The following is a 12,449-nucleotide window of genomic DNA, read 5'->3' as shown; positions in this document are numbered from 1 at the left end:
AAACTATAAAACAGGCAGAAAGCAATGAATGAAATGTAATTAGTAAGTCCTTTCATATCAATAATTACTCAAACTGTAAATGGATTGAATTTACCAATCAAAAGGCACAGAGTGGTTGGACAGATAGAAAAACAAGACTCAACTATATGCTGCCTACAAGAGACTCACTTCCAGATTTAAGTCCACACACAGGCTCAAAGTGAAGGGATAGAAAAAGATATTCCATGCAAGTAGAAACCAAAAGAAAGTGGGTATAACTATACTTATATCACACAAAATAAGACTGTATACCAAAAATGGTAACAAGAGACACATAAGGTCATTATAAAATAATAAAGTGGTCAATTCATTAAGAAGATATAACAATCAATGATATGCTCACACGATATCAGAGCACCTAATTATCTTAGGCAAATACTAAAAGATCTGAAGGGAGAAATAGACAATACAATAATATTAGGGGACTTCAATACCCCACTTTCAGCAATGGATAGATCATCCAGACAGAAAATCAAAAAAGAAACATTGGACTCAAAACACACATTAGACCAAGTGAACCTAACAGACATGTACAAAACAATTCATCCAACAGCAGCAGAACACACAGTCTTCTCAAGTGCACACAGAACATTCTCCAGGATAGATCATCTGATAGGACACAAAACAAGTCTTAACTAACTCAAGAAGATTGAAATCATACTATCTTTTTTGTCCACAACGGTATGAAACTAGATATCAACAATAAAAGGAAAGCTAGAAAATCTACAAATATGTGGAAATTAAATAACACACTCCTGAACAACCAATGGGTCAAAGGATAAATCAAAATGGAAATAAAAAATATCTTGAAACAAGTAAAAACGGAAAGACAACACACTAAAACCTATAGGATGCTGCAAAAGCAGTCTCAAAGGGAAATTTATAGTGATAAATGCATATATTAAGAAAATAGAAAGATCTCAAATAAACAACCTAACTTTACACTTCAAGGAACTAGAAAAAGAACAAAGTAAGCCCAAAGTTAGTAGAAGAAAGGAAATAACAAAAATCATGGTGGAAATAACTGAAATAGAGACCAGAAAAACAATAGAAAATATCAGCAAAACTAAGAGCTGGTTTTCTGAAAAGATAAACAAAATTGACAAAGCTTTGGCTAGACCAAGAAAAAAAGAGGACCCAAATAAATAAAATCAGAAATGAAAGAGAAGATATCACAACTGATAGCTCATATGATAGCTCAGAAATACAAAGGACCATAAGAGACTACTATGAAAAGTTATATGCCAACAAACTGGATAACCTAGAAGAAATGAATATATTCCTAGAAACATACAACCTACCAAGACTAAATCAGAAAGTAATAGAAACTCTGAAGATTCTAATAATGAACAAAGAGATTGAATCAGCAATCAAAAGCCTCCCAACAGAGAAAAGCCCAGTACCAAATGGCTTCACTGGTGAATTCTACCAAACATTTAAAGGGAAGTTAATGCCAATTCATCTCAAACTCTTTGAAAAAAACTGAAGAGGAGGAAATACTTCCAAACGCATTTTACAAGGCCAGCATTACCCTGATACCAAAGCCAGATAAGGACACTATGAGAAAACAAAACTAGATCAATATTCCCGATGAATATAGGTGCAAAATTTCTCCAAAAAATATTAGCAAATTGAATTCAACAACACATCAAAACAATCATACACCAACTAGGTGGGATTTATCCCTGGGATGCAAGGATAGTTTGATATACACAAATCAATACATGTGATATACCACATTAACAGAATGAAAGATAAATATTTATGATCATCTCAATAAATGGGGAAAAGACATTTGACAAAATTCAGCATAATTTCATGACAAAAACTCTCAACAAACTGAATATTGAAGGAGTTTACTTCAACATAATAAAGGCCACTATGTCAGACCCATAGCTTAACATCATACTCAATGATGAAAGATGGAAAGCTTTTCCTCTAAGATCAGGAACAAGACAAGGGTGCCCACTCTCATCACTATTATTCATAAAATACTAGAAATCCTAGCTAGAGCAATCAGGCAAGACAAAGAAATAAAAGGCATCCAAATTGGAAAGGAAGAAGTAAAATTGCCATTATTTAAGATGATATGATATTATACATAGAAAATCTTAAAGATTCAACCAATAAAACCTGTTAAACTAATCAATGAATTCAACCAAGTTGCAGGATATAAAATCAACATACAGAAATCAGTTGTTTCTATATAATAACAAAATATCAACAAAAGTAATAAAACTATACCAATCACAATACCATAAAAAATAATAAAATATTTAGGAATAAACTTAACCAAGGAAGTGAAGATCTGTGTGATAAAAACTACAAGACTTTGATGAAAGAAATTAAAGAAGATACAAACAAATGGAAATATATCCCATGTTCATGGATCAGAAAAATTAATATTGTTAAAATATTCATAGCACCCAAAGTCATCTACAGATTCAATACAATCTCTATCAAAATTCCAATGGCATTTTTGACAGAAATAGAAAAAACAATCCTAAAATGTATATGAAATCACAAAAGATCCCAAATAGCCATAGTAATCCTGAGAAAGAAGAACAAGGCCAGAGGCATTACACTTCCTGATTTCAAACTATACTATAAAGCTATAGTAATTAAAACAGTATTGCTGGCAAAAATAGATACATGGACCAATGCAACAAAACAGAGAGACCAGAAATAAACCCCCACATATAGAGTCAACTAAGATTTGACAAGGGAGTCAAGAACACTCAATGGGGAAAGGATGGTCTCTTCAGCAAATGGTGTTGGGAAAACCACATGGATAGCCACATGCAGAAAATTGAAATTGGACCCCTATATACATCACTCAAAAAATTAACTTGAAATGGATTAAAGACTTAAATGTAAGACCTGAAACCAATAAAACACCTAGAAGAAAATATAGGGAAGAAAGTTCTTGACATTGGTCTTTGCAATGATATTTAGCATACCAAAAGCACAAGCAACAAAAGCAAAATCAACAAGTTGGACTACATCAAACCACAGAGCTTCTGGACAGGAAAAGAAACAATCAACAAAATGAAAAGGCAACTTACAGAAAGGGAGAAAATATTTACAAACCATATATTGGATAAGAGGTTATCATCCGAAATATATAAAGAATTAATACAACTCAATAACAAAAAAACAATCAGATTTAAAAATGGGCAGAGGAACTGAATAGAATTTTTCCAAAGAAGATATACAAATGGCCAACAGGTACATTAAAAGATGCTCAACATCACAAGTCATCAGGAACATGCAAATAAAAACCACAATGAAATATCAACCTCACACCAGTTAGAATGGCTATCATCAAGAAGAAAGAGGTAAGTGTTGGTGAGCACATGGAGAAAAGGGAACCCTTATGCACTGCTGGTGGGAATGTAAATCGGTTCAATCACTATGAAAAACAGTATGGAGTTTCCTTAAAAAAATTAAAAATACAACTACCATATATATCCAGCAATTCCATTTCTGGGTATCTATCTGAAGGAAATGAAAGCAGGATATTGAAAGGATATCTGTACTCCCATGTTTATTGCAGCATTATTTCACAACAGCCAAGATATGGAAGTAAGCTAAGTGTCTGCCAATGGATGAATGGATAAAGAAGATGTGGTGTATATATATAATGGAATATTATTGAGCCATGAGAAAAATGAAAATCCTGCCATTTGCAACAACAGGGATGGATCTTGAGGGCACCATGCTTAGTGAGATAAGCTAGTCAAAGAAAGACAAATATTGTATGATATTACTCATATGTGGAATCTAAAAATGTGAACCTTATAGAACCAGAGTAGAATGGTGGTTACCAGGGGCTGGGGGGTACAGGAATTGGGGAGATGTTGTAAAAGGGTACAGACTTGCAACTAGAAGATTAGTAAGTTCTGAACATCTAGTGTACAGCACACTAATTGTAGTCAACAATACTGTATTATATACTTCAAAATTGCTAAGGCCACATTTTATATAACTCCATTTATATGAAATGTCCAGAACAAGCAAATCTATACAGACAGAAAGGAGATTAGTTGTTGCTTAGGTCTGCAGGTTGAGGGGAAAAGAGGAGTGACTGTAAATGGGTACAGAATTTCTTTTGGGGGTAATGAAAATGTTCTAAAATTGACTGTGGTGATAGTCACACAACTCTGTGGACATAGTAAAAACCATTGGATTGTATACTTTAAATGGGTAAATTGTATGGTATGTGAATTATATGTCAATAAAGCTGTTAAAAAATCAAAGGGAGATGATTAGAAAGGTTTTTGCTACATGTTTAATTTGCTATTTCTGTAATTCTAAACATAAATGTCATTTAAGAGGAGTTGATTAAAAAGGTTCATTTTCTGGAAACATTATGCATCTGCAATAAATACTACTGTAGCAGTTGGCTGCTTCCACTTTTAGGCAAAATAAATATATTTGGTGACCAAAAAAAGAGAAAAATATTAGTAGTTTTTCAATAGGTATATTGAAAGATATATTTAAGAGTTCTCTAGTCTGCATCTAGACCTATATTTAAAACTAAAATCAATGAAAGGAAATCACTTCAAATAACCAAGAGACATACGTATTAAGAAATATAAAAATGTTTCTGCCTTTTGATTATTAATCCCATTCCTGGGAACTAATCTCAACAAAATAAGAAAAATATAATAGGCACAGAAACATTTATAACAGTACTGTTACTATAACACAAACTCTAAATCAGTGCTACCTAAGAGTGTCTGCTACTGCTCAACTAAGTCTCCAAGTATACTGTTCAGTCAAATTGACATTTTCATAGCAAGATGTTCTCAATGAAGGAAGCACAGCACTGACTTCTATTCTGGAGCAAGCTCCTTATCTGGTTGTAAAACAGCACTCTGAGTAATAATGCTCTAAAGACCCAAAGTGTCCAACATAAGGACATAATTGGTAACCTGTGATATAACTCAAAGAAACACTGTACGAGCATAAAGTAGACTAACAGCTAACAATCATTCAGCTCTTACTATGTGCCAGGCACCGTACACAGTGTTTTACATACATTACCTCTTTTATCCTGGTAACCTCAGGTTCTATTACTCCCTTTTTGCAGATTAAGGAATAAAGGTCAGAGAGGTTAAAGGACTGATCAAGGCCTAACAGCAGGTAGGAAGTGAAATCAGGACTCAAACTCAGGCATGTATGACTCCAAATCTTGATTACTCTATTATACCGCCTCCACAAAACTGAATATAAACTATGATTAACTATGTATACATGTGAATAAAAATTTAAAGGAAAGAAAAGATAAATGAAACTTTAGGATGGTGAGACAAAGTAAATTTTTTAGAATGTCTTTTCATAACTTTTAAGTGTTCTAATAATAAATGTAAAAGTAATTCAAATAGTAAATTCAAAATTATAACTAAATGGACATTTACAAAATGACGTCTCAGTTAAATATCTTGTAAAGCATTTATATACTAATTTTTGTTCAATTTTACATTAAGAATTTATTCTCTGCAAGACATTCCTCTTAGAAGATATATTTAAGAGTGGTTCTATAACTTGAGTATGCACTGGAATCCTCTGGAGGGCTTGTGAAAACACAGATTTCCCATTCCAAGAGTTTCTGATTCAGTAGGCTTGGGGTGGGGCCTGAAAATTTGCATTTGTAACAGGTTCCCAGGGGATGCTGATGCTGCCGGCCCAGGGACTACATCGTGAGAACTGGTGCTATTAAAAAATTAACATCATCCTAAATCTAAATACCACTGTTACAATCAATTAAAAAATAAACAGTGCATTTCTCTGGATTATTTTACTGTGGTAAATAGGTTCTTGACAAAACACAGGCCAATGGAATTCATGCCATAGTTCATTCTCTTGAAGAATACAACAGTTTTTTGGTGCAATTCTTTCTCAGTCAAGAGCTACAAACTTTCTAAGGAGATCAAATAGTTATACTTTAAGTGTCTATACTGATGATATCAACTATCTGGGTATTTCCAGCCAAAACTGACTAAATTATTCTAAGTTGCTGAACTGTTTAAGGGTCTTGGAAATTAGTCTTGCTAAGCAAGCTAACAAATTTAGAATGAATAGTCATAAGTGCTAAAAAGAAACCATCATACAGCAGGCAGTATCATAGGTAAGTAATATCCATACCTCAGCTGACAATTAGCTTCCAATATTAAGAATAAGGAAGTGCTGTTTCAGCCTCTCTAGAATGATTTGACCCCAATCAAGTAATCTATTATCATTTTTGCCCTCATGCATGCAGAGTATGCCATGAAACATACCTATGTTTCTGACCATGATTCCTTTAAGTTCATCCACTTGGGCTTGAGTCTCCATCACTTTATCTAGGCCTTTATTCTCGGAGTGATGCTTCTATAAAAAAATATGATTTAACTCATGATACCCAGACATTATTTACAATACGAAAACAAAAAGAAGAGGAATGACATTGAAGAATGCTATAAAATTGTCTTTATCTTTGGCACAAAAGATAGATGTCACTTCATTCAAAAATTGTTACCAAAAATACAGGCAAGCATAAAACTTGCTACCATATGAAATAAAAGTGTTATAGTATAAAAAAATCACCTTATTTTAAATGAAATAAAGCTAAACATATTATATCAAATATACATCTGAGACTCCTGGGGCAGAAGTAGGGTGTTATATAATCTGTGCTCAGACAAGGAAGAAAGGAGAAAAGACTGTAGTGGGGACAGGGGGAGCAGGACGGGGAAAGGGTATGCTAAATTTTTCCCCATTTCTTGGGTATGATGAGGTAGGGACTGGCCCAGCTTCTGAGCATCTGTTCTTGTATCTGTTGGGATCAGAGCATGCATCCTATTTTCATTGGCTTCTTATAGGATCTAGAAATGTAAGACACTGAAGACAGTATATATTTTGAAATTATTATCTATAGCAAACAATTGTGGACTGCTTAATACACAATATTCCAGTCACTTCACTGTGCTAAGTGCTTCAAATAGGGGATATTATTTAATCCATGCAAAAACTCTATGACGAAGATGCCATTATTATTATCTCCATTCATAGTCAAGGATCCTGGCACAGATTTGTTTAGAGGTTCACACACACATCTGGAGCTAAAGACAAACCAGCTAAATTGAAAGTTTTGCTGCCAGCTAACCCTATTTACCTTTTTTCCTCCTTGTGATGAGAACTCTTAGGATTTACTCTCTTAACAATTTTCATACATAACATAAAGCATTATTAATTATATTTATCATGTTGTCCACTATATCCCTAGTATTTATTTATCTTATAACTGGAACTTTGTACTTTTTGACTGCCTTCATCCAATTCCCCTCCCCACAACCCCGCCTCTCTGATCTCTCTTTCTATGAGTTTGTTTTTAAAGTATAATTGACCTACAACACTATGTTAGTTCCTGTTACACAACATAGTGATTTGATATTTCTACACATTTCAAAACGATCACAACAATAAGTTTAGTTACGATATGTCAAAATTCAAAGATATTACATAGTTATGACTATATTCCCAACATGGCACATTTCATACCTGTGACTCATTTATACTGCAACTGGAAGTCCATAACTCTTAATCTCCTTCACCTATTCTTTCCGACCCCCAACATTCTCCCCTCGGGTAACCAGGTATTTGTTCTCTGTATCTATAACTCTGTTAATGTTTTGTTAAGTTTGTTCATTTGTTTGGTTTTTTAGATTCCACATATAAGTGAAATCATACAGTGTTTGTCTTTCTCTGACTTATTTCACTTAGCATGATAGCCTCTAGATCCATCCATGTTGTTGCAAATGACAAGATTTCGTTCTTTTATATGGCTGAGTAATATTCCTCTGTGTGTGTGTGTGTGTGTGTGTGTGTGTGTGTGTGTGTGTGTGTGTATGCCACATCTTCTTTATACATTTATCTCTTGATGGGCATTTAGGTTGCTTCTATATCTTGGCTGTTGTAAATAATGCTGTGATGAACATAGGGGTGTATGTACCTTTTCTAATTACTGTTTTTGTTTTCTTCGGATAAATACCCAGGAGTGGAATTGCTGGATAATACAGTAGTTCTATTTTTAACTTTTGGAGGAATCTCCATATTGTTTTCCATAGTGGCTGCACAAATTTACAATCTCATCAACAGTGCAGGAGAGTTCCCTTTTCTCCACATCCTCACCAACACTTGTTATTTGTTGCCTTTTTTGAAAACAGCCATTCTGACAAGTGTGAGGTAATATCTCATTGTGGTTTTGATTTGCATTTCCCTGACAATTAGTGATGTTGAGCATCTTTTCATGTGCCTGTTGGCCATCTGTATGTCTTCTTTGGAAAGACAGCTATTTAGCTCCTCTGCCCACTTTATAGTTGGTTTGTTTTTTAGATGTTGAAGTTCTATCAGTTCTTTGCACATTGTAGATATAAAGCCCTTATCGGATATACTGTTTGCAAATATCTTCTCCCATTCAGTAGGCAGCCTTTTCATTTTGTTGGTAGTTTCCTTCACTGTGCAAAAGCTTTTCAATTTGATAAAGTCCCATTTGTTTATTTTTGTTTTTGTTTCCCTTGCCTGAGACATATCCAAAAAAATATTATTAGTACCAATGTCAAAGAGCATACTGCCTAGGTTTTCTTCTAGAAGTTTTATGGTTTCAGGTTTTATATTTAAGTCTTTAATCAATTTTGAATTTATTTTTGTGCATGGTGTGAGAAAGTAGTCCAGTTTGATTCTTTTGCATGTAGCTGACCAGATTTCCCACACCATTTGGTGAAGAGGGAAAAAGACAGCTTTTTCCCACTATATTCTTACCTCCTTTATCGTAGATTAATTGACCATATAAGCATGGGTTCATTTCTGGCCTCTCTGTTCTGTTCCAGGATCTATGTGTGTTTTTGTGACAGTACCATGCTGTTTTGACTATTGTAGCTTTGTAGTATAGTTTGAAATCTGGGCGTGTAATACCTCAAGCTTTGTTCTTCTTTCTCAAGATTGTTTTGGCTATTCTGCAACTTTTGCGTCACCATACAAACTTCAGAATTATTTGTTATAGTTCTGTAAAAAATGTCATTGGTATTTTGATAGGTATTGCATTGAATCTGTAGATTGCCTTGGGTAGTATGGTCATTTTTAACAATATAAATTCTTCAAATCCATGAGTACAGTAAATCTTTTCATCTGTGTCTTCTTCAATATCTTTCATCAAGGTCTTATAGTTTTCAGAGTACAGGTCTTTTACCTCCTTAGTTAGATGTATTCCTAAGTATTTTATTCTTTTTGATGTGATGGTAAGTGGGATTGTTTTTTAGTTTCTCTTTCTGATAGTTTGTTGTTAGTGTATAGAAATGCAACAGATTTCTATATATTAATTTTGTATCCTGCAATTTTACTGAATTTATTATTTCTAACAGTTTTTTTGGCAGTATCTTTAGGATTTTCTATATATAGTATCACATCATCTACAAAGAGTGACAGTTTTACTTTTGAATTTGGATTCCTTTTCTTTCTTTTTCATGTCTGATTACTATGGTTAGGACTTCCAATACTATGTTGAATAAAAGTGGCAAGAGTGGGCACCCTTGTCTTGTTCCTGATCTTAGAGGGTTTCAGCTTTTCACCACTGAGTACGATGTTAACTGTGGGCTTGTCATATATAGCCTTTATTATTTGGGGGTATGTTCCCCCTTTGTTCAGAGGTTTTATCATAAATGGATGTTGAATTCTGTCAAGCTTTTTCTGCATCTATTTAGATGATCATATGGTTTTTATTCTTCAATTTGTTACTGTGGTATATCGCATTGATTTCCAGATACTGAACCATCCTTGCATCTCTGGAATAAATCCCACCTGATCATGGTGTATGATCCTTTTCATGTATTGGTGAATTCGGTTTGTTAACATTTTGTTGAGGATTTCTGAATCTATGTTCATTAGTGATACTGGCCTGTAATTTTCTTTATTTGTGATATCTTTGTCTGGTTTTGGTGTCAGGGTGATGCTGACCTGTAGAATGAGTTTGGAAGTGTTCCTTGCTCTGCAATTTTTTGGAATAGTTTATGAAGGACAGGTGTTAACTCTTCTTTAAATGTTTGGTAGAATTCACCTGTGGAAGCCATCTGGTCATAGACTTTTGTTTGTTGGAAGTTTTAAAATTACTGACTCAATTTCATTATTGGTAATTGTTCTGTTCATGTTTTCTATTTCTTCCTGGTTCAGTCTTGGGAGATTGTACATTTCTAGGAATTTGTCCATTTCTCCTAGGTTGTCCATTTTATTGGCATATAATTGTTCATAGTAGTCTATTATGATCCTTTGTATTTCGGTGGTATCTGTTGTAACTTCTCCTTTTTCATTTCTGATTTTATTGATTTGAGACCTCTCTTTTTTTTCTTGATGAGTCTGGCTAAAGGTTTATCAGTTTTGTTTATCTTATCAAAGAACTAGCTCTTAGTTTCATTGATCCTTTCTATTGTTTTCTTAGTCTCAGTTTCATGTATTTCTGCTCTGATCTTTATGATTTCTTTCCTTCTACTAACTTTGGGTTTTGCTTGTTCTTCTTCTTCTGGCTCCTTTAGGTGTAATGTTAGGTTGAGATTTTTCTTGTTTCCTGAGGTAAGCTTGCATTGCTATAAATGTCCCTCTTAGAAACTGCTTTTGCTGGATCCCACAGATATTGAACCATTGTGTTTTCATTTTCATTTGTCTCCAGATATTTTTTTATTTCCTCTTTGATTTCTTCAGTGATCCATTGGTTGTTTAGTAGCATATTGTTTAGCCTCCATGTGTTTGTGTCTTTTGCAGTTTTTTTTTCTTATAGTTGATTTCTAGCCTCATAGCATTGTGGTCAGAAAAAATGCTTGATATGATTTCAATTTTCTTAAATTTGCTGAGGCTTGTTTTGTGGCCTAGCATGTGATCTACCTTGGAGAATGTGCCATGTGCACTTGAAAAGAATGTGTATTCTGCTGATTTTGGATGGAATGTTGTATATATGTCAATTAAGCCCATTTAGGTCTAATGTGTTAAGGCCAGTGTTTCCTCATTGATTTTCTGTCTGGATGATCTGTCCATTGAGGTAAGTGTGGTGTTAAAGTCTCCTACTGGGCCCCCCAGGTGGCACAGTGGTTAAGAATCTGCCTGCCAGTGCGGGGGACGTGGGTTCGAGCCCTGGTCCGGGAAGATCCCACATGCTGGGGAGCAACTAAGCCCGTGTGCTACAACTGAGCCTGTGCTCTAGAGCCCAAGAGCCACAACTACTAAAGCCCTCGAGCCTAGAGCCCGTGCTCCACAACGAGAAGCCACTACGATGAGAAGCCCATGCAACCCAATGAAGACCCAATGCAGCCAAAAGTAAATAAATAAATACATTTAAAAAAAAGTCTCCTACTATTATTGTGTTGCTGTCAATTTCTCACTTTATGTCTGTTAATATTTGCTTTGTGTATTTAGGTGCTCCTATGTTGGGTGCATATATATTTACAATTTTTGTATCTTCTTGGATTGATTCCTTTATCATTAAGTAGTCCTTCTCTGTCTCTTGTTACAGACTTTGTTTTAAAGCCTATTTTCTCTGATATAAATATTGCTATCCCAGCTTCCCTTTCATTTCCATTTGCATGGAATACCTTTTTCCATCCCTTCACTTTCTGTTTTCGTCTTCAGATCTGAACTGAGTCTCCTGTAGGCAGTATATATATGGGTCTTGTTTTTGTATCCATTCAGCCACTCTATGTCTTTTGATTGGAGCATTTAATCCAGTTACATTTAATTATTGATAGGTATGTACTTACTGTCATTTTGTTAACTGCTTTTCAGTTGTTTTTATACTTCTTTTTTGTTCTTCTTTTGCTCTCTTCCCTTGTGATTTGATGAGTATCTTAGTGTTATGTTCGGATTCCTTTCCCTTTTTTGTGTGTATCTAGTATAGATTTTTGGTTTGTGGTTACTATAATGTTTATATGTAGCAATCTATATATACATACGTGATTATTATAAGTTGCTCATCTCTTAAGTTCAAATGCACTTTAACAACCCTGCATTTTTATGCCCCTCCCACCACATTTACTGTTTTGACATATTTTACATCTTTTTTGTTTTGTGTATCCTTTATTGTGGTTATAGGTGATTTTACTCCTTTTTCCTGTAATCTTCCTCCTAGCTTTATATGTGGTTGGTTTACTACCTTTACTGTATATTTGCCTTTACCAATGAGATTTTTCCTTTCATAATTTTCATATTTCTTCTTGTGGCCTTTTCTTTTTTGCTTGGAGAAGCCCCTTTAACATTTCCTGTAAAGCTGGTTTGATGGTGCTGAACTCTTAGCTTTTGCTTATCTGTAAAACTTTTGATTTCTCCATCAAAACTGAATGAAAGCCTTGCTGAGCATTCTTGGTTGTAGGTTTTTCCCTTTTACCACT

At 34.3% G+C, this 12,449-nt stretch overlaps 1 protein-coding gene across 1 annotated transcript in view; it reads right to left on the bottom strand.

Annotated features, from left to right (window-relative positions):
• The window catches only part of VAMP7 (vesicle associated membrane protein 7), a 66,304-nt gene that overhangs the window by 27,633 nt on the left and 26,222 nt on the right, over nucleotides 1-12,449 (bottom strand). Inside the window, exon 5 of the mRNA XM_068533868.1 lies at nucleotides 6,324-6,414. Coding sequence (XP_068389969.1) covers nucleotides 6,324-6,414 — 91 coding nt within the window. The remainder of the gene's footprint in view (nucleotides 1-6,323; nucleotides 6,415-12,449) is intronic.

This window comes from Eschrichtius robustus, chromosome X (genome assembly GCF_028021215.1).
Source record: "Eschrichtius robustus isolate mEscRob2 chromosome X, mEscRob2.pri, whole genome shotgun sequence".
Taxonomy (NCBI): domain Eukaryota; kingdom Metazoa; phylum Chordata; class Mammalia; order Artiodactyla; family Eschrichtiidae; genus Eschrichtius; species Eschrichtius robustus.
Note: the sequence above shows the minus strand (reverse complement) of the source record. Positions and strands in the feature narration are given on the sequence as shown.